General features: G+C 52.3%; 1 protein-coding gene across 3 annotated transcripts in view; it reads left to right on the plus strand.

The window, feature by feature from the left end:
* Positions 1-23,036, plus strand: part of FLI1 (Fli-1 proto-oncogene, ETS transcription factor) — an 85,733-nt gene that overhangs the window by 38,205 nt on the left and 24,492 nt on the right. For all 3 annotated transcript variants that reach the window (XM_010403973.3, XM_010403974.3, XM_039564915.1), the window contains 3 exons: positions 8,282-8,490; positions 18,160-18,314; positions 21,866-22,069. In XM_010403973.3, the coding sequence (XP_010402275.1) occupies positions 8,282-8,490; positions 18,160-18,314; positions 21,866-22,069 (568 nt within the window). The remainder of the gene's footprint in view (positions 1-8,281; positions 8,491-18,159; positions 18,315-21,865; positions 22,070-23,036) is intronic.

Below are 23,036 nucleotides of genomic sequence, written 5' to 3' on the forward strand. Positions count from 1 at the left end.
AGATGTCAGAGATGGACCATTCCTTCCATTTCCTTTCAGCTGAGCCCTCCCGTGGCTGAGCATTCCCTCAAGAGGCGCTGAGGTGCCCCAGGCTCCTGTCGAAGGGAGCAGCGCTCGCTCCTGGAGATGCTGCCGGGATCCTTTCATGCTGTTGTTTTTCCTCAGTCTGGGATAAGTCATCTTGGGCTGGAGGAGCTTGTTTTGTTCTCTGCGGATGGAAACAAAACAGCCCCCGATGGCCGCTTCCTGATGGGCTTCCTGCGATTGTGCAGGGAATGGTGGCAGGGAACAAAACAGGATACGGCAGCGGGGTTGTGAATGTAACGGGGACAATGGTATCAAAGTGGAATAAAAATAATGAATGGGCACTGCTGGAGCCATGAGTCACAACCTGAAATATTTGTGTCTCCCCAAGCTGCCACCTCCCAGCTCTCGAATTCCTGGGAGAACGCTCTTTTTGCACTTTCCAGTGCTCTGGCAGTAGGAACCCAAAGAGAAAAGACAAGGTTTTGTGGTTTGCACCTATTCCCTCAGGCTCCTTTCTGTCCTTTCCAAGGAAGCCCGGGAACAGGCCCAGAGATGGGACAGATCTTCTCTGGTGACAAACCCCCAGTACTTCTGGGTTTCTCCATTTGTTATTTTCCTTCCCAGGGCAAATAATTTCTATTGAAAAGCTTCAATTTATCTCTGTGTGTTGGAAATAAAACCCAGCAGGATTGTCAGTCTCAGTTTGTGACACAAATGAAAACACCCCCCAGAAGCTCTGCTTTGAGGGAAAAGGTGACACCACTGCAACAGCAGATGCAGCTCGGAGTGAGCTCAGCCTTCCTGACACAGAGTGCTGGGTCAGTCTGCAGAGTCCTGATGGAATATTTGCCACTGGGAAGAGCCTCTGGCAGCACATCAAGGCGAGGGGCCAGGCACTGGGTGCTCCAGGACAGAGCTGAGGTCAGCACAGCATTTCTGCATTTGTGCTCCAGGATAGTTGGGGTTTGTCAGCAAGCCAGGCTCTGAAACCATCTTGCAGTTTCCCTCCCTGTTCCTTCAGCAGAGAAGACCATAAAAATGCTACAATAATATTTACTGAAGGGTGCATGTTCGCAGTTAGGCCCATGTGTCTCTGTTTACAAACACATCTGCTCGGAGCAAGGCAATTGTTTTAAAAGCATGAGGGGAAAAAGAAATTAAATTAAATCAAAAGGAAGGTGAGCTAGAGCTGGGTGGATTTGGGAGCTCAGCCCTGGAAAGCTGTGACCCAACAGTGTCAGTCTCAGGGAGAAGGGGATACAGCTTTGGAGGAGAAAAGCTGAGGGCAGAGAGGAGTGGCGATACAAGCACAGGAAAGTGGCTGTGGGGAGTGTTAATACCTGGCAAAGGCCGATTGATTTTCTGGGAACATGGCACGGCTTGGAAAAGGTCCTGTGGGATCATACAGTCCTTAGCCTGAGCAGGCCAGGCTGGGTCATCCATGCAGGCAAATCCTTTCATGATCGGTGTCACTTCAGGCTCTTGGGAAAATCTCCACCTCAGGACTTGTCCATCCCAGGCAGAGCCATTTCCTGGCTTTTATCAGATCCCAGATTCCCAGTGATTCAGTGTAATTAACTGCCAGGATAAGAAACCTGGCCCAAGCTGTGCCAAAGGCAAAGCTTCCAGCACCTGGAACAGGTTTCACATTCTACCCTCATCCTGAATCCTCTCACGTGTCCTGGCTGGCAGAACCGGGCAGGGAACAGAAGCCAGGGAATTCTCTGGGAACAGCAGCCAGGAGCTGTGGTTTGTCCCAATGGACACCCACCTCACCCCAGTGTCAGTCCCAGCAGGGTGGGAAGCACTGGGGAAGGCAGGAGCGCTCAGGGAATTCCCTGTCCACAGCCCGCGGATGGGATGAGCCAGCTGGGGACTGACAGGGCTGTTCCCTGCTCCAGGCACTGCTGCTGCTGCTGCTGCTCGTGCTCTGAAGGAAGAGCTGCAGCATGCTCCAGGATTTCTGGATGTGTGATGGGATGGACCCTCCAGCCTCAGCTTTCACCACATTTACCTTCCAGAGGTCAAAGGGCCACAGAGGTAATTTGGGCAGGTTCTTTTTTAATTCCACCTCTGTTCCTGGGCCTGTGCTGAGACCTCACAGAGGCTTCTCCTGGGGATTTCCCACAGCTCCAGACCTGGTTTAAGCCTCCTTATCAATATCCTTAATGCAGCAACTCGCTGGGAAGGAGAAACTGTCACCTGATTATTCCCAGTTGGCTGGAAACAAACCCAAATAGGCCCTGAAACCATTAATGTGAAGTCTAGACTGAGGAAAAAAAAGTAATCGGTCCAGATCCTATGAAAGTGTGCCTGAAGTAAAGTGCTTTTCTGAGAAGTGAAGTACAGAAGAATGGTTCATATTTTTCAAGGCTGCTTTTGGGGATCTTGAGATGAAAATAACAGAGCACTGATTTTAGCAGCCTTCTTTTACCCACTTGATATGAAATTTGATGGGAATAGTGAACATTTTTTTTTTCCTTATGAGGAATTTTGCTAAATAATTTTGCCCCAATTTTGAGCTGTCTAATTTCAGTGTGATTTTGGTGTTTTTCAGTGTTTTTTCTGTTTCTGCTACTCTGACTCCTGTTTTGTTTCCCCCTAATACAAGATACCACGTTGTGGTTTCCCGTGTATTTGAATTGTGAAGGAATTATGGTGTATTCCAAGGCTGCCAGGCTACCCTTGGATGGAGTAGCCTGGATGGAAAGGGGAGGAAAGGGAAGGAAAGGCAGCCTGGGCTGAGTGGGTGGCTCTTTGTCTGGGTCACTGTCCTGCTCTGTGGCTCTGAGCAAGTCTCCAGTGCAGACTGGGGCAAAAACCTGCAGTGTGGGATGCCCTAAAATAATGAAATGAACCCCCTCCTTTATGCCCACAGAAATCCTCAGCTCTGCAGAGATTTGGGCACAGTGTTAAAGGTTTGCTGCCTTCTTCACCCTGAGTGCTGCTGCAGCAGGGAAAGGGGCTTGGAGCACCCTGGGACAGTGGAAGGTGTCCCTGCCCTTGGCAGGAGGAGGAATGAGCTTTAAGGTCCCTTCCAACCCAAACCATTCCATGGTTCCCTGACAGCAGCCTGCATCTCCTCCCATCCCTCCTCCTGGGGCAGGGATTCCAGCAGTTGGGGTGTCCCAGCCCCAGCAGCCCAGCTGGGAAATGCTGTGAACAGCACGTTGTGAGACACTGGGCAGTGCTGCAAGTGGGTAAAAGGGGGAAGAACAATGCACTTGGAAGTGACAGCTCTCATCCTGCTGGAGTCACCAGGGGGAATGAAGGATCTCCAGCTGCAGCCCGGAAAAGCTCCTAAGCAGGACTTAAATGGATTGGGAAAGGCACAAGATTGGATTGTGGTTGTTGGCACTCAAATGTTCGTGATTACAATTTCCCAGGGGGAGTTCTGGCAAGTCCCTGCCCCAATCACATCCTGTAAGGAAGGTGGAGCAGCAGGAGTAAACCTCAGGAAAAGTGGTCTGGAAAAGCTGCAGAGGGAATCCTTGGTTCGATTAGGTGCAAGGAAAGAGTGGGTATATGAGAGTGTATCCAAAGGATTCCTGTCCGTGTCCCAGTGGCAGCATGCTGGGGCTCAGTGCCCCACAGTGTGCACAGGACAGGGAAGAGAAAGAAGGCAGAGAGAGGGGAATGCTCCCTAAAGGCTGTGCCAAAGGTCGAGGGCAGGGATGAGAGCAGCACTCTGTCCTCCGGCCTCCAATCCAGTGCCTGGTCCATCCTAATGTGCTGCCCCAAGATCAGCACAGACCCTGCTCCTGTTTGAATTTCTTATTTGACTCATTCTCTTGCAAGCCTGATGTTATCTCTGTGCTCGTAGGAGATGCTGGCAGCAGAAGTGCTGAATGGTAACACTGCAGCGCCAAAGTCATCTCTACTCCAGGGTTGCTCCTTGGTGCAAACCCTGGGCTGTGTGTGGGGCTGCTGGACCTCAGATTTTGGTGATTTGAATCGTTAGGTCTGGGATCTTCAGGGCTATGTTGGCAACATTCTCTTTACAAAACTATTTGGGGAGTTATTTTCTCTCAGGACCCGGAGTGGTGAAATTTTGGGGAGGGGGGGAAAAAGGAAAGAAAACAGCCACCCGTCTAGAGGCGGAGTCATCTCTCCATGGCGCAATGGTTCAGGTACTCGGCGCTCTCTTCTCTTCTAAGTCAGCCTTTGTGGAGGAGGATGAAGCTTTGATCTTTAGCAACGCCTTTTAAATGTGGTTATGGCCAGAAAAGTGAATGTAGAGAGCTCAAAGCTGATGTTCAGTGAAATCTCATTGCACACATACGGAATAACCCCAGTTATTGGGGACACCTGGGGTGACAGCACTGCTCACCTCACCAGCCCTTGTTCCCCTGGCCTTTCACCTTTCTCGAATGCCCTGTTCCATTCATTAACTGAGTGAAACCTTTGCTGAAGTGTGTGTGTCATCTCCCTTTCACAGCAAGGGATCAGGAAAACTTGCTTGAAGCCCTGGTGGCTTGTCAGTTCCCCCAGAATCCCAGACTGGCTGTTCCTGCCCTCAGGGCCAAAGCCAACCTGTGCCCTCCCACTGTGTCCCACTCCCACCTGGGACCTGGCTCCAGGTGGCTCATCCAAGTACAGGCAGACCTGCAAATTCACCCTCTCACAGCTGGAAACTGCTGTATAAATAAGAGCCACACCACAGATTCCTGCCTGAGGGATGCAGGAGTGGGTGCCAGCTCCTCAGGGGCCTCGCCTGTGGCAGTCACTGGTGGGCTGCCCTGGGGCGGCTGGGGCCGGGGCTGCCCGGGGAGCTGGACATGCTGCCAGCTGCCATGGACGGCACTGGTCACATTTATGCCAGGAATGTGATTAAAACCTGGAAAAACTGAGGCCAGCCTATTCCCAGAGGCACTATTAGGTAACAAATATGCCAGAGCAACACACACAGCCCCTGTCTCAGCCCCGGGCTGGCCGGCCCAAGGCCACAGGCTGAGGCAGCAGCGTGGGGCGACCCTGGCGGGCTGTGCCCTGTCTGGGCAGGCTATGTTGGCACCTGGGACACCTCAGAGTGTTTTCCCAGTCTCCCAACACTGAGTAGCTCTCGATTCCAGGGGAGAGAAGCTCGGTATTTCATGGAGGTGCTGCTCTCTGCCTCAGCCAAACCCCTCCTGAACAGGCTGGGCCCCCAAAGCTGGGCCTGGCCAGCACTGCCCTGGGGAGCCGAGCCCCACAGTGAGCACAGGGAAGGTTGTACACGTTCCCTGCAGCCTGAAGCCGAGCCATGGCCCCTTCCAGGAGAGGTAGCCCGAGTCCCAGGCAGCCCTGACATTGTCCAGGGGGTGCCCAGGCCGCACAGGCTGCCTGCTGCCTGCCCCCATGTTTTTTCTCTCAGCTGGATGTGGGCACAGGGCTGAGGCGGTGGCAGGGGGCTGGCTCAGCGCCACCCGCCTTCCCTTGCATGTCAGCAGCGCTGCTTGTGCTGAGCTCTTGGAGCTGAGCAGGTGTCACCAGCCCTATCTCTCCTCATCTGCTGGGGTGGCTCAGCTCCCCTGGGGCTGAGCCTTTGTGCTGCCACCAACTCGGGTTTAGCTCAAACCACGCCTGGCCCAGGAGCTGCCACGAGCAGCTGGAGCATTTGGATTTCTTCTCCTGTTTTCAGGACTGAAACTGTTCAAGCAGCACAAGGTAGAGCTCGGTGCCAGTGCCCCAGTGAGGTTCTCGCTGTCCCAGTTAACACCAGTTGCACGCAGGCAGGTCTGAGCGGCCACTTTGTCTTTCAAGGAAGATCCTTATCTGAGGAAGCTCTCTGTCACACACTCTGTGTCACAGAGCAGGATGTACTTGCCTGTGTGTGTGAAGAGTTGTACTTGGTGCAGCCCCAGCCATTGATCCTGTGGAGTGTTGTTGGGTTTGGGGTTTTTTGGGACAGCCAGAGAGATCCCTGCTTTCCAATTTCTTTACCACCAGAACCTTTCTTCAGAAGAAAAATGGCTTTCGGCAGAAAAAGCAGCCTGAAATTAAGAGTGCCTGACTAAGCTTGAATTCAGAAGGACCCTCCAACCCCTGCCTAAATCCTGATGAAGTTCCAGTAAAAATCTTGTGAGCAACCTCTCACACTGATTTTGTGGGATAACTGTCATTATAGTTTTTTTCCCAGATGTTGTATCCCTTAAAAACCTCCAATTTTGTGTATGTTTTTAGACTGTAGATCTCCAAATCCAAACATTCAGAATCTTTATCTGATGAATCTGTAGTCACATTTTCCTTGTCTCTGCCCAGCTGAGACTGGGTCTAGAGGGTCCTAAGCCAGTCCAGCAGCCCGGTGTGGGGTTCACCCAGCACCTCAGGTAGGGAACCTGACACTTTTTATACTGGGAAGAAGCAGAAGCCTGCAGAAAACGCATCATTTGGGAGCCCCTGCCTGGCATCCTGACCTCAGTGAATCAGAGGAGCAGCAAATCCTGATCTCTGATGGGAAGAATGAACCATCTCTTGTTCTTGTACCTTCCTGCACAGGCAATATTTGCAGCCTGGAGATAATCCCAGCCCTCTGAGGGGTTTCTCACACAATCCACTCCCTCCCTTACTCTAAGCTGAAAAAGGGAGGGGTATTTTTGAAAGGTTCTGAATCCACCAAGGAAAAGCTGCTGGAAAGGTTGAACACAGCGTGAGCTCCTTTCACCAACCACCACTGGGTAGTGTGGGGTAAACCCCTCCCTTTTGTTGTTTGAGGGCTGTGACCAGAGTGAGAGGCGGATCACAAACTGCAGCAAATGCTGGAGCTTCAGCAGGACTGATGCAGATGTTCGAGGGTTCCTCTGAGTTCAGGCTTAGTCAGGCCCACTCCAATTCCAGGCCACTTCGGCTTATTTGGGTTTGTGATGGGGACTGAGATCAGAGACAGAAAAAAGCTGATTTTTGTGAGTGCACAGCACTGGCCTGACTCTCTCTAAGTGGGTTAACTTCAGGCTGAGGGGGATTTTCGTGTTGACCAGCAGACTCTGAGTTATTGACGTTTTTTGTGATGGTATCACGAGCCTGGTGGTGTCTGATTTGTGCTTAGATTCTCGTGTCACTGCAGGAGCTGCCCTTCTCTAAGCTTTCCGAATTTCTGTTTCCCTCCCTGCTTATAGAAGAATTTACAAAACAAACCTCCAAAACAGCTACCGGGGGGGGAGGGGGGGGAGTGTGGAGAGCAATAATTTATTATTTTTAAGAGCTCCTGGTTCAGGCTGTGCCCTGTGAATGCTGAGCACGGGGGTTAGCACACACCAGCTGTGTGTGTTCAGTGACCCTCTGCTGCCCGCACACCACTGCTGGGTGGCTTTTGAGTGCTCAGTGCCCAGAGGAGGTGAGTCTGGAGCTTTGTTTTGGAGTCCGCTCCATCAGCTCACATTAAAGTGGGGGCTGCTTTCAGTGCGGGAGGTTCCTCCTTCAGTTTCTGCCCTGCCACTCATAAAGGCAGCTGTGTTGTGTGTGGTTAACGAGCTCCTCCAGAGCAGGCAGCCCTTGCCAGATGCACTTTGAGTCAGGCAGGGCTGTGCCAAAGCCATCAGGAGCCCGGCACTCTTCGCTTGGGAAACCCGAGCACATCCACGCGAGGAAATCGATAGTCAGAACTTTTTGTCAACATTTGGAGTTTCAGCAAGGAGGGGGAAAAGATTAAAAATAAAAAAAAGGATAACAATTTCCTGTTTTTAAGCATTTCTAGAAATGCACAGTTGGGTAACACACCAGCCCTTCAACTTCCCACAAAATAAACAAAAAGTGTAAAGTAATGCATTTTTTCCCCCGCCACGAACACCCGTAACTCTGACCTGCTCTGGCTGCTTCTCCTTCAGCAGCAACCTCAAAACACAAACAGCACACAAACCCTCCCAAAGGAGACGCAGAGACTTTCACTGCCACTCCAGAGGTGTTCCCACTACAAACCAGTTGGAGCAGCAGGTGGGCAGGGGACTCGCTGGGACTGGGGGCGAAGCTGCCCCCATGAGGTGCCACAGCCCCCGTGAGGTGCCACAGCCCCAGCAGCTCCTGCACTGTTTGCAGAGGTCCAGTGAACCTGAACGCTGCTCCCACCCGAAGCCAGCAGCCAGCAAAGCAGAGCACAGCAAGCCCTGGTTTGCATAGGGGCTCCTGGACCCCAGGGGCTCTGGTTCCCCTGGCAGGTGGCAGTGGCAGCCAGCGCGGGGCAGCTGCGGGGCCCTGCAGGTGCTCCCCGGCTCGGAGGGAGGAGCAGAGGGCAGTTCCTGCTTTAGCCACGGCTCTGAGCGCTGGTTCTGTCTCTCCCCAGGAGGCTCTGTCGGTGGTGAGCGACGACCAGTCCCTGTTTGACCCCACGTACGGCGCGGCCGCGCAGCTCCCCAAGGACATGACGGCCTCCGGCAGCCCCGACTTCGGGCAGCCCCACAAGATCAACCCCCTGCCCCCCCAGCAGGAGTGGATCAACCAGCCCGTGAGGGTCAGCGTCAAACGGGAGTATGACCACATGAACGGATCCAGGTAAGGAAAGAGCCTTGCCACACTTGCAGGGTCTTAATCACGGAATATCCAGGTTGGAAAGGACCCACAGGGATCATCAAACCCAACTCCTGAATCCAAACCCTGCGTCCAAACAAAGGCAAAGCACACGCTGTCCGTTCATGCTCTTATCCTGCACACCAACAAACCTCTCTGAGTCCCACCGCGTCCCAGTCTCCTGTAATTCCTTCTTCAGTGGCTCGTTTTGAACAGCCTGAGCACCCTGTTCTGCAGGGTGTGTCCCTCCCAGTTTCCATGAACACTCCACAGACTGGGCGCGAGGCTGCCAGGGCAGAGCTCACGCTGCAAACGCTGCTGTAAATCCCATATTTCACCCCTTAGTTCAGCACCCCATGGATGTGCCGTGGTTCCAGGGGCTCACAGAGGGGCTCACACAGCAATAATTGGAGTTTCAGCCAGGGAAGCACTGAAAACTGCACTGCTGGGCTGCCAGGGCTTCACTAGAGGACACTTCTTATTTGTACCAGGGCATAAGCAAACCCCTGGAACTGGAGAGGTTTTTGATGGAGAAGGAGGAGACTGAGGTGCTTTATGGGACCAAAGGCCTGTGCCCACCCCTCTGTGTGGGTAGAGGTGACACTGGTGACAAAGGGAATTCAGGAGCAGTTGGAGAAGGGGTGTGAACCCCCACACGGTGAGTGGGGCTGGTGTAACCTGCCCAGCTCCCGGCCAAAGGACAGCTCAGGCCCTGTCATTTGTACCTAGAGGTGAATCATTTCCCTGTTCAATGGGAAATTGATTGGCTTGAAAACATTTTTTCATCCCAGCACAGCTTGCCCCTTTTAAAAACATTACTGCAAGTCCAAAGCCTGGAAACAAATTTCACCTTCTTGAACATAATCTTTAGGTGTAAAAATGTCTCTTTTTTTTCGATTTTCAATATATATTTATAATATAGATACACTTCTGGTTTTTAGCAAAAGCTTTTAGAGCTCACATTAATTTTAAATGTGATTTGAATTTCAAAGTCACAAACCCCTCCAGCATTTGTAGTGTTTAAACAGTGAAACCCTCAAGGGTTTTTCTGCTTTAGGGTGAGTTTAGCAGCACATTTTCCTGGTTTCTGAGAACACAGCAGAGCACAGAGCTGGAAAGAGAAAGCAGCCTTGCGCTTTCAGCCCTCTGCAGAGGGATGCTGGTGTTAAAGACATCAAACAGCAGCGTGTTGTTTTTATCTCGTGAGTGTACAGTGGATGCTGATTCTACCCTCAGATAAAGGTCTTTGTGGCAGTTGCTCTCTTGTGGGGATCATTTGCAGGCTGAACTCGATCTCACCCTGATTGTACCTCAGGAGCACTTCTCGACTTCATGAAAACCATGAGGGTGTTTGCACTGTGTTCCCAATCCCAGAACTGGGGCTGAAACATGGGAAAATGAGTTATTTCCTGAAAAAACACGACACAGATAAAAGGATGGATCTTGGAAGTACCAGAGGTTTTGATAGTCATGGGGGCTACCTTTGGCTACCAAGATTTTCTAAGGAAAAGGAGGGAGGAACCTTTGCAGCATTGCCGGGCTGCCCAAATCAAGGATGGGGCTTGGAGCAACCTGGGAGAGTGGAAGGTGGGATGGGATGGGATGGGATGGGATGGGATGGGATGGGATGGGATGGGATGAGCTTTAAGGTCTCTCCCTACCCAAACCATCCTGGGCTTCTGTGGCCGCTGCGGCTGCTCGCACCCACAGTGCCAGACCCACACACACAGAGGGGTTCCTCCCTTCACCCTCCTCTGTCCCAGGGAAATCTGGCAGGGAAAGGAGCCCTCCACACCCTCTGAGCTGCCATAAACCACACATCTCTCTGTGCTGCAGGTCCTGTGAGCACAGGCTCTGTGTCACTCGCAGTGTGTCTGTGTTTGTACACCCAAACTGTCCGGGTGTTCCGTGTGCTCTGGAATGAAACGTCCTGGGCTGTCCTTCCCTGGTGATCCCTGCGTGCCCATTTCCTCCTCTGCTCAGAAAAAAGGGAAATAGCTCTGCCTGGACAAACTGATTCACAAACAGCTGTAGGAGCCCGGGAGCCATGGGAAGGGCCCTTAGGAGTGGGTTGGTTCTGGGCGAACAGGAAATGCTTCTTTGCAGACTTGCTCAAGACTCCGAGGTTCTTGGACACAAAATGCGTGATCAGTGCCCCTAGAGAGAGGTAACCCCTGTCAGGAGAGAGGAGAAGGCTGCTGTGAATGTCAGGACCATGGCCTACCAGAGCTCCCACCCTGCCTCTGGAGAAGTCCTTAGCACAGGAGCTGCAGAGCATCCGGGACAGGAGGTTCCCCTGACTCCTCCATCCCCTCCTGCTTTCCCTGCATGTTCATCCCAGTCCATGGGGATGGACTGGGCCACTCCAACCACTCATTCCCCAGCCCATCAGCTGCCCGGCCAATCCCAGTCCTAAACCCAATGCCAGTCCCAGTCCCAGTCCCAGTCCCAGTCCCAGTCCCACTTAACTCCCGCTGCAGGCTGAACACCCCCCAGTGCCCCCCTACCTCTGTCCCTGCCTCTCTCCTGTCCCTCAAGCATCCTCTCCCCGTGTTCCAGCTGCCCCTTGAGCAGGATCAGCCTTTGTTGTGCTGTCACTGGGGGGTGTCACTGCTGGGGGGTTTGTGTGCTCTGGCAGGGACACAGCTCAAGAACCTGGGCACAGCAGGGACAGTGCCCGGCTTTTCTCCTTTCTCTCAGAGAGCAGGAGCAGGGCTGAGGGTGTGATGAGCTGGTTTGGTCCTCAGCAGAGTGGGAGAAGGGTCTTTGAAGGATCTCTAAACAACATGGAAAGCCCGCCCAGCTTCCTACCCCATGTCAGGATTCCCTGGTTTACCCTCAAACTGGACAGAATTTCCCAGATAAGTGCACCCTAAGTGTGCATAGGGGATGTTCAGGCAGGGATCACTGTTTTAGGGGAGAAGATGGGAATTCTGCATTATTGCAAGATGTAGAAAGTTCATTAATTTCCACTGTTATCAAACCTTGAGGAAGGTTTTGGCCTCAAAATCTGCCCTTGCCCTCACAGACAGCACCTTGCTCAGAGCAAAACTCATTTAAAATTGTATTTGAAAACCAAACCAAAGTAAACAAAAAAATCTTTCACATTTGAAATCCCACTGAATAAAGGAGGAGCATTATTTAGAGGAGAGCTGGGTGAAGTTTAACCCAATTTACAGGCAATGTTAATAATAGAGCTTTCCTTGTAGTTTACGTAAATTCCAGATGAACCAAGCAACAGAAATCCCAAATCCTGGCTGTATATGTTGAGCTCCCCCAGATCTGCATTTGCAGCTAAACTCAGTGAGCAACTTTTCAAAAACTGTTACAAAATATGTCTGATCTTCAAATGTGAAAGAACGTTCTCCTGATGTGGGCAAACATCCCTGGGCAATCCCAGCTGTGGCACGGATTTTGTCCAGCTGAAACAGTGAGGTCAGTGCTTTGGAAATGCTTTGGAGCCATTCTGCAGAGACATCCCAGCGCAGCTGTGGCTGCCCCTGGATCCCTGGCAGTGCCCAAGGCCAGGCTGGGCATTGGGGCTTGGAGCAGCCTGGGACAGTGGAAGGTGTCCCTGCCCATGGCAGGGGTGGCACTGGATGGGCTTTAAGGGCTCTTCCAGTCCAAACCACTCCAGGATTCTGGGATTTGATGTTTCTCTTGCATCAGAACATGAAAGTGAGGCCAAGGTTTGGGGATTCCCAAAGGTGTTTGTGCCCCAGGGACTGTGTCAGACCAAGGCAAAGGACTTTGTGTGGTGCCTGCAGGGACGAACTCCCCCTGGAGCACCGTGTGAGCCCTCTAGTGGGATTTGCCGGGTCCTTCTGCCCGAGCATCTCCCTCCTGCTGGCCTTTACCTGTCCGGGATGAACAACCTGAACTTTTCCATCCTTCTGGCAGTTCTGCAGCCTCTTTCAGCGGGAGTTTCCCTCCTCCCGAGGCATTCCTGAGAGCAGGGTTGAAGCGCAGGCAGATCCAGGTTTGGAGGAGCTGACTCTGTTCCCTCTTGCTTCTTCCCACAAGCAGAATCCCAGTGTCTGTCTTTCCTTCCTTCACCCAGCAACAACAAATTAAAATGGGGCTTTACACCAAAGAGTGGCAAATTTATAAAGAAAGGAGGGGTGGAAGAAAGGAGGAATGAAAGGATAGGAAAAGGGGGATAGAAAGGAGGAAATATCCCCCTGAGCCAGGTTCAGAAATTCCTGAAGTCCCTTATTGTGCTCTTTCACGCAGAAGCCAAAGGTGATTCCTAGACAGAGCCCTGGGACAGGGATTGTTTTATTCCCACACCTCTGGAGCCCAGGCTGGAGCTGTACTGGATTTACTGGTCAGTGCCAGGCCAGCTGCTTGTCCATTTTGGCCAGTCTAGGAAAAACATTCCCAAACACCAAACTCTTGGCATCCTCAGAGAAAGCTGCTGGAGCGAGGAGCCTCTGGACAGTGGGAATGAGTTCTGCTTCGTGTTCCTTGGGCTCTGCCACAGCCACACGGGCTGTGCTCCAGGGAGTTTGTGAAATCAGCCTGGATCCATTTACCTGCGTGCATCCTGCCAGAGCCTGGCAAACCCAGCGTGGAGAGCCACCGGAATGCCAGGGGTCTCTGGGAAAAGCCAGGGATCGATCTGGGATCTGAAACCCCCTTGCACAAGCCTCTCAAACAATGAGGGAGTATTTCTATAAATCCCAGCCTGCCTGTGGCTGAGGCACGAGCCGAGGAAGGAGCGATATTCCATGAACACACCATCCATGGCTCACAGCTCCCTGCTCCCTCTGACACAGCTGCTGTTCCCCAGGCTGAGTCCTTCCTTCTGTGGCCACAGCTACACCCCCCTCCTGCTGGGATAAATCCCTCACCTGGAGCTGGGGGAAGGGCAAGGCTGACTCAGACTGGCAGAACTCCCTCAATTCCCAGGCTGGGTTTGGTAGGAAATGCTGGGTTCCAGAGGACACAGAGTCAAGGATCTTTTTGCTCTTCTGTTGCCACTGAAGATTCTGTGGTGTTTTCTCAGGCACAGCTCAGTCTCTGCCCAGTTAAGTCTGGGTGATGCTATTCCCAGTTATGTGTGTCCAGCAGGGTTAGCTCTGGATGCAGCCATCCTGAAAACTTCCCCAGAGGGAAGGAAGGAGGCTCTGCAGCCACATGGACACACCCCTGCCGGGTACCTGGAGCACATTCTGTGTCCGGCAGGATTAATAGGATGGCTCCTCTGCCCACAGTGCCTGGCAGGGGCACCTCAGCCTCTCAAAGTTCTCTTCAGCCCTTTCTGCCAGATGTTTCTGGTACTTGGCTGTCCGGGTTTGGCTGCTGAGGCACAGAGCAAGGGATGGGCAGGGTCTGAACTGCCAGAGCAGAGGCCGTGATGTGAAAAATCATCACAGAAACACCGAGGGGACCTCACAGCCCCGGGGTTATTGTGGTTACTTCACCTTGAGGGTCATGTGGGTGTGTGCAATGTGAGCAGGGAGCACAGCCAGCCAAGGGCTCTGCTCTGTCCATGTTCTCCTTCCATGCCAGCAGAAGGCAGGGAGAGGCTCTTTAGAAAGTGTTGTCATCCAAGAGTCTGGAGATCACAGAATCCCTGAGAGGTTTGGGCTGAAAGGAACCTTAGAGGTCATCCAAATCCAATTCCCTGCCATGGGCAGGGACACCTCCCACTGTCCCAGGCTGCTCCAAGCCCCAATGTCCAACCGGACCTTGGGCACTGCCAGGGATCCAGGGGCAGCCACAGCTGCTCTGGGCACCCTGTGCCAGGGCCTGCCCACCCTGCCAGGGAACAATTCCTGCCCAATCTCCCATCCAGCCCTGCCCTCTGGCACTGGGAAGCCATTCCCTGTGTCCTGTCCCTCCATGCCTTGTCCCCAGTCCCTCTGCAGCTCTCCTGGAGCCCCTTTAGGCCCTGCAAGGGGCTCTGAGCTCTCCCTGGAGCCTTCTCCTCTCCAGGTGAGCACCCCCAACTCTCCCAGCCTGGCTCCAGAGCAGAGGGGCTCCAGCCCTGGGAGCATCTCCATGGTCTCCTCTGGACTTGCTCCAGCAGCTCCACATCCTTCCTGTACAGGGACCCAGAGCTGGGCCAAGCACTGCAGGTGGGGTCTGTGCTGGAACAGTTCCCCACAGAGCTGTATGAGTGGAATATACGGAACAATTGGATCAGAAGTAGTGCCTGTCCCATCTGCAGGGGGTGTTTTCCAGGGAAATTTAACTCCAGAGCAGTGGGGGGGAGAGAGGACCCTGGTCCCCAGGCAGGGCAGGAGAGGAGGTCGGTCACTCACCAGGGGCAGTGAGCACTGAGCACTGAGCACAGCAGCCTGAGCCCCTGGAGCACGGTGTCACACCCTGGAGCACAATGTGACACCCTGGAGCACAGAGACACACCCCTGAGCACGGTGTCACAGCTGGATCACGGTGTCACACCCAGAGCAGTGTCATACACTGATCACAGTGTCACACTCTGATCACGGTGTCACACCTGGATCACAATGTCACATGGATCACGGTGTCACACCCTGATCACGGTGTCACAGCTGGATCACGGTGTCACACCCGGAGCAGTGTCACACCTGGATCACGGTGTCACACCCGGATCACGGTGTCACACCCGGAGCACTGTCACACCCTGATCACGGTGTCACAGCTGGATCACAGTGTCACACCCATCACAGTGTCACATCCCAATCACGGTGTCACACCTGGATCACAGTGTCACATCCCAATCATGGTGTCACACCCCAATCACAGTGTCACAGCTGGATCACAGTGTCACACCCCAATCACGGTGTCACAGCTGGATCACAGTGTCACATCCCAATTACAGTGTCACACCCCAATCACAGTGTCACATGGATCACAGTGTCACACCTGGATCACAGTGTCACACCCCGATCACGGTGTCACACTCCGATCACAGTGTCACACCCCAATCACAGTGTCACAGCTGGATCACAGTGTCACAGCCCGATCACAGTGTCACACCTGGATCATGGTGTCACACCCAATCACAGTGTCACACCTGGATCATGGTGTCAGACCCGGATCACGGTGTCACACCTGGATCATGGTGTCACATCCCAATCACGGTGTCACACCCGGATCACAGTGTCACATCCCAATCACGGTGTCACACCCCAATCACGGTGTCACAGCTGGATCACAGTGTCACACCTGGATCACGGTGTCACAGCTGGATCACAGTGTCACACCTGGATCACGGTGTCACACCCCAATCACGGTGTCACAGCTGGATCACAGTGTCACATCCCAATTACAGTGTCACACCCCAATCACAGTGTCACACATGGATCACAGTGTCACATCCCAATCACAGTGTCACACATGGATCACGGTGTCACACCTGGATCGCGGTGTCACACCTGGATCACAGTGTCACACCCCAATCACAGTGTCACACATGGACCACAGTGTCACACCCCAATCACAGTGTCACACATGGATCACAGTGTCACAGCCCGATCACAGTGTCACACCCGTCACAGTGTCACACCTGGATCATGGTGTCAGACCCGGATCACGGTGTCACACCTGGATCACAGTGTCACACCCCAATCACAGTGTCGCACATGGATCACGGTGTCACACCCCAATCACAGTGTCACACCTGGATCGCGGTGTCACACCTGGATCACAGTGTCACAGCCCGATCACAGTGTCGCACATGGATCACGGTGTCACACCCGGATCACGGTGTCACACCCAGATCTCCGATGCCCCGCTGGCCCTCCCCATCCAGGCTGTGTCCCAGCAGGGCTCAGCTCTTCCGTGCTGCCCCGGGGCCGTTTCCCTGCCAGCACAGACACCTTTCACACCTGACAGGAGCATTCCCGCTGGGAATCAGCTCCATTCCCTGTGAAATCCCCACATCCCTGCAGCTCCTCAGCCTCTCCCCGGCTGCCTCAGGACATGAAACCTTCAGCAGTTGCCTCTCTGAGGGCGGATTTTGGTTCCCTGCCTGGAAAAACAGTAGGCGAAATAGTAAACCCTTAAATTCGAACATGTGTAAGTTCTACATCTTATTTCCATTTTCCAGCAACATTCCCTTCGTCAGACATGAGGAAAAAATTACCGTCTGCCTCAGAATATCTCAGTGGAGCATTTATCTCCCAGCCATGATAACTGAATTTCAGGCACTTCTCGCTCCCTCCCCCCCAGTTCAGGTTAAGAGACAAATTTGTTTGGTGTCCAGCTTGGAATTCCAGCCAGCTGAGCTCGGAGGGTGGGATTTGTGCAGTGTCACCGTTCTCACCCTGCAGGGAATGGTTCCCTCCCAAAGCTCTTGGCTTCTGGCAGAGGAGGAGGACGGCTCTGGGATTAAAGCCTGGCCTAAACTGCCCTGGAAATGGCTCTGGGATTGAAGCCTGGCCTTGCCCTGTGCACAGGCTGTGCACTAATTCCCCCCTGGAAAGGCGAGGGCAATGATGTGCCCTTCCCTGCAAGTCCCTCGGGCTGGGATGTGCTGTGTGTGCCTGGCAGGCTCGGGGCTGGGGTTGGAAGGGGCTAAAGGCAGGAGCTGCTCCTGCAGCTGGAGAAAAGCACAATCCCTCCTCCCTCTCTGGGCTTTGCGCTCACAAGTCTCCCAGAGCCTTCCCCAGGGTCTGCACTAGGCCAGGCCTTAGCACGGTGCCACCTGAGCTGCAGGATGTCCCCTCTTCATCACTCCAGCACCTCAGGAGTTAAACCGGGGCCAGAGCCTTTTCCACACCCGGGTGCTGGGGTCTGAAGCTCCTGACTCCTGCCTGGGGCACAAAAGATTCCCAGATTTCCTCACCAGGTAGTGAACTGTGGCACTGTTAACCAGAGAATAATGGAATAACAGAATAACAGAATAATTGAATAATCAAATAATTGAACAATAGAATAAAGGAACAGGCTGTGCTGGAAGGGACCCACAAGGATCACAGAGTCCAACTCCTGTCCCAGCACAGGACAGCCCAGCAATCCCACCATGTCCCTGAGCGTTATCCAAGCGCTCCTGGAGCTCTGGCAGGCTCCAAGAACAGACAAGCTCTGTTCCATTCAGACTCCGTGCTGACACTGGGTGTTCTCAGGGACAGCCCTGTCACTCTGGGGGGGTATTTTGGGTTCTTTGTCAATACCACGAAAGGGCTGTTCCTGTGTCCCTGTGAGCTCTGAAGAAACGCCTCAGGGCAGGTGAGCAGAGCACCTGTGTGTCACTGCCAGGCTCCACTGCAACACCAGGGGTGTTCTAGTGCCACAAAGGGTGGAACAGCCCCACAGGAGCTCCCAGGAGCACCCAGGAGCACCCAGCCATGCCTGCAGGATTGCTGGAATGCACGGAGCAACCAGGGATGGGGGAGTCGGGTATAACCCACAGGCTGGTGTGACAGGCACTGCTTTGGGAATGTTGCTGTCCCAGAGCCACTGCACACATTGCCGTGTCTGGAAGTCATTTCCCTGGAGACTCCACCTGGTTGCATTATCAGCGATCCCCTGTGTGACCTGTGCCCCACAGACCCCCTTATGACACCCAGTGACAGGTCAGGAATGGCCTCTCCCACCCCAAGGAACTCCCCTGACTGTCCCACCCTGGGACCGTGCCCATGTCCGTGAGCCCAACCCCTCCGGTGCTGCAGGGATGGAAGGGACAGGGATGGTGACCCAGCTTTTCCCTTGGCCTTCCAGGGAGTCCCCCGTGGACTGCAGCGTGAACAAGTGTGGGAAGCTGGTGGGAGCAGGCACCGAGTCCAACCCCATGAGCTACAGCACCTACATGGACGAGAAGAACGGGCCTCCCCCCAACATGACCACCAACGAGAGGAGAGTCATCGTCCCAGCAGGTACCACCCCGCCCTGGGGCAGCTTTCCTTGCTCTGCCTGGAAGAGTTCTTTGTTTAGTTTGATTACCCACCCCCAGAGGAATTTTCTCCCTTACAAAGCACGGGAAAAACTAAGGAAAATATCAGTTTCTGGCTAGTGGGAATTCCCATGCCCCGGTGCATTATCTGAATCAGGATAGGCAGCAGAGAATTGGAGCTTTTCCTTTTTTTTTCCTTTTTTTTTTTTCTTTTTTTTTTTTTCTTTTTTAATTTTTTTCCTGGAATGGATTGTTGTTTTGGTATGCTGAACCAAATCCATCTCCTGTCATGTGTTGAGGAGAATCTGCTTCCTGGGACACGCAGGGGCTGATCACAGAGGAATGCAGCGGGCCCAAGTTATAACTCCCCTGGTGCTCTCAGTGATCCAGCTGCACTTTCAAGTCACACTGATTGAATCAAAATGAGCTATTTTGTTTCCATTTTTTTTGTTAGAAGTAGAAACCCAGAAGAAATTCTATTTCACAGGAACTGCGTTATCCTTCCAAAAATTGTCACACAGAAACATTCCTGTCCAGCTCTGTTTGTGTTTGGTATCCACATCTGCTGCCTGGAGCTGGCAGGATGCTCTGGATGCATTTGGACACTCAGGGGTGAGAGCTGCTGTGGAGGGAATGGGTGAAGCCTGAACCGGGAGCGAGGAGCTGCTTCCCTGTGAAGTTTATAAACAACATCCACATAAACACTCAGGGCCAGGAACTTTCCAGCAAAGGAGCCAAGTGCTGGCCCAGTGCACATCCCAGAACTCGCCCTGGCTCCCAGGGCTGCACCAGGGCAGACACAGCGCTGGCAGAAGGAAATGCACTCGTGGAATTCAGCTCCTTTCTCTGAACGTGGCTCGACCACGAGCAGATGACAATTCCCAAGCATTTGTTTGCCACTTAGGATGAAAAGGAAAAGCCTGAACTGAATGCAGCGAGGAGAAGCCAAGAAAAGATTGATGGCAAATCTCAAAGTCCCATCTGAGCTGAGGTTTGAGAGGCTGGCTGAGCTGCCTGGGGATGGCAGCACAATCGTGGCCAGTGTCACCCTGCCTGGAAAGGTGGAGCTGCCACCAACCAGCCCCTGGATCATTAAAGATGTTCCAGGGGGGACATTTATCCTGCTCCTCACCAGGCTGCTGACACAGGTTTAAAAAGACCAAGGGTGAGCTAAAGTTTAGCATTGTTGAAATAGGGGAAATTACTTTCAGTGCCCCCAGTGGAAGAGAAGGTTTGGAATCTCCTCTCTGAAGGAAAGTGAAGAAAAGGACTTTCCCCCCCTTATGACCATCCACAAATGAAACCCTTGAGATACTTGTGAAAGAGCAGAGATTTAAGAGCAGACTTTGGAAGACAATAATGAACATCATCCCGGATCTCTGGCTGCAGGAGACGAGGCCCAAGTCATCCAAGAAAGGCATTTGGATATTTTAATTTAATCCAGAATGGAGATTTATAGCGCATTAGGGCGAAGATAAGCAAGAATAATGTCACATTAGGCTTACAATAGTAGCAATAACGAGCTCTAAGCCATGTTTTGAGGAGGCAGATCTTCAGACACCATTCAATGTCGTTTACAGTGTTTAAAGAGAGGCCACAAATTCACTCTACCCTCTAGATGTTGGGTTGTTTTCAAAACTCAAGACAAATAAGTCTTTCAATTAAAAAAAAAAAAAAAAAGAATTCTCCCTTGAATAGTTGCATTGTAAAATTTGCAGCCTTTTGCCAGTGCTTAGAAAGCAGAATTTCAATTAACTATTGCCAAAACCTGAAGGAAATCCATCTGCTGTTCCCAGAGCAGACTTGCAAAGGTGTGGGGTTGTAAATTCCATGTTCTGAATTCAGCTTTCAGCAGCCCCGGTTTTCTGGAGATTTAGTGGGGAAAGGTCCCAGTTATAATTTCATCCCCCTTGGTCTCAGTTCCCTGTTTGGTGCCGGAATTCTGGAGCTCAGGTGCCCAGGGATGCCAGGTGTGGGCACTTCCCGACCTTTGGTGCCCAGGGATGCCCTCAGCCTGGGCACACAATGGACAGCCCTGGGCTGAGGCATTGTTCTCTACCCCCTAAAATCCAGGCAGAGGCATTTCTTGTCCTGCCCAGAGCACCCCACAGCCCTGTGCATGTTCCTGATCCATGAGCTCAGCTTCCCGGGATCTGAGGTGTCTGAGGTTTGTCTCGGAGCTGGACCAGCTGTTAATGACACATCAGACATCTCCAAAGTTTGAACTTCTCTGCAATCCTCTGCAGCTGCAGCAGAACACGAATGTGCAGCTCCAGTTTGGCAACGGGATACGTGGGGAGAAGCAGCACAGGAAACATCTGAAAATGCAGATATGCTCTGAAAATGACTCTGGCGAGTGCTATCTTAGCACCAGCTCTTGCTGGGCTCTCTGATCTAATGCCCTTTTCAGAATTCAAAGCCTTTTCTTAACCACTGATGCAGCCGCTCATCTCCACGGGGCCTGAGCTCCAGCCGGGCTCAGAGTGTCTCTTACGTCAGCACCAGCAATAAAGATCCCACAGCTGGAGCTCTGCTGACAGCCAGTGATGCCCAGACAGCCCAAAATCCACCCTGCCCTCGCAGAGCTGGGTGGGGTTACAGGGAGAGTGGAGGTAGAATTGTGTTCCTGCGCCAGGGTGAATGACTCTGACTCACACCCAGGGCAAGCTGCTCTGTTTTAGCAACACCACTTTATTTTATTTTATTTTATTTTATTTATTTTATTTTATTTTACTTTATTTTACTTTATTTTATTTTATTTTACTTTACTTTATTTTACTTTATTTTATTTTATTTTATTTTATTTTATTTTATTTTATTTTATTTTATTTTATGTCCCTTTGCTGACCATAAACACCTCCACGCCCAGGGTTTCACGTGCCAGCTGTGGGGCTCCCTAAGGCCCATGGTGGGACTCACCCAGCCCTGCTGCCACTGGGCAGCCTTGCAGAGCCACAGCTGGGGCAGGAACACCCTCTCCAAGGGATCAGCTTCCTTTGGGAAACTTCTTTCCAGACAGAATAGAGTCAAATGTTCCCAGCAAGCAGAGCAGTGAGGTTTGGGCAGGTGGGGGACAGCCAGGACAACTGACCAGGCCAGGTGATCCCCCTTGAGCCCTGCTCCAGCATGGTGCTTGTTCATCCTGCCAAAGTGGGATCACTTCAATATTCAATATATTATTGAGTTTCCAATATATTATTGAATTTCCAATATATTATTGAATTTCCAATACATTATTGAATTTCCAATACATTATTGAATTTCCAATATATTGTTGACCAGCCATCCTGGCTTCTCGCTGGGCCCATCCTTGGGAGGGTGGATCTGTGGAGCAGGGGTTGTGCCTCACACCTCCCACATGCAGCTGCAATATTTCAGTGATGATCATTTAATAATGATCATCAAAATATCCTGTAAATTCAACAATGTATTGAAAATTCAGTGTATCTGCTTGTGGAAGCAACGGATAATGCTCTGACAGGGCTGCAGGGAGCTGGAGGTCAGCGTGTGCCCATCCTCTGCTCTCCCTGCCAGATCCCACCCTCTGGACCCAGGAACACGTGCGCCAGTGGCTGGAGTGGGCTATCAAGGAGTACGGCCTGATGGAGATCGACACCACCATCTTCCAGAACATGGATGGCAAAGAGCTCTGCAAGATGAACAAGGACGACTTCCTGCGCACCACCTCCCTCTACAACACAGAAGTTCTGCTCTCTCACCTCAGTTACCTCAGGGAAAGTGAGTATTGCCCTGGCTCATCCCATCCCATCCCGACAGGCTGCTGGGATAAACTGCCCTGGGTATGGAACTCCCAGGCTCCTCCTGCAGCAGGGGGGAGGGAAAAGGGACAGAGAAAGGCAAACAGGGAAATGGGGAATGAAATTGGGCTGGAAAGTTCAGATGAATGCAGATGGAGCTACTGGTGCTATCAGGGAGGTGAAGAACTGAGCAGGGCTCTGAAGGAGATTAGATAAGTCCAACAGATAACAGCAGCATCTGTGGGTGTGTGATAAAAATACACATATCTGCCATGGAGATTAAAGCTGACGTTAACTGCTGTGGCACAGGCAAAGGATTCCATAGCTTTGCAGTTAGAGGGCTGTGCCCTTCCATGAACAGGAGCCACAGCTGGCCAGGGCTGGAGATTTTCTGTGTTCCTGCAGGCCCAGGTTTGTTGGAGAGAGTTAAAAACCCAAGAGTGATTCCCCATATGTAAATGTGCTGGAGCAGACGCTGTGCAAATGACTCAGGACTGCGAGCAAAAGGCTGTGGAAGCTCCTCATTGCTCCTTTCTGCCCCACACTTGAGTATGGGATGGATCCAGTTCCCTTTTTTGCTCTATTAAGCCCCAAACCCAGGAGCTGTGAGCAGTGTGGAAAAGCATTTTGCCAGCACCCACACAGGAATGATCACCTTAGGGATGGCACATGCACCTGACACTGGGGGTCTTAGATTCCAACTTGCCCAAGACTTCTGTGCAATCATGATCAAATCCACAGTTTCCAAATGTCTCCTCTTCACCTATAAATGGAGCTAAAAGCATTTCCTTGCCCCACGAAGGTGTACTAAGGGTAATGGTGCTGTGATGAGCCAGAAAACTCGAGCTGGGCCCCACATGCTCCGCTGTTTTTCCAAGTGGAACAGCTTTTTTAGGAGTTATCATTATTTAAGCACTCAAAAATCAGGAGAAGGTGCCATAAATCAA

The sequence above is a fragment of the Corvus cornix genome, chromosome 24 (assembly GCF_000738735.6).
Source record: "Corvus cornix cornix isolate S_Up_H32 chromosome 24, ASM73873v5, whole genome shotgun sequence".
NCBI classification, from domain to species: domain Eukaryota; kingdom Metazoa; phylum Chordata; class Aves; order Passeriformes; family Corvidae; genus Corvus; species Corvus cornix.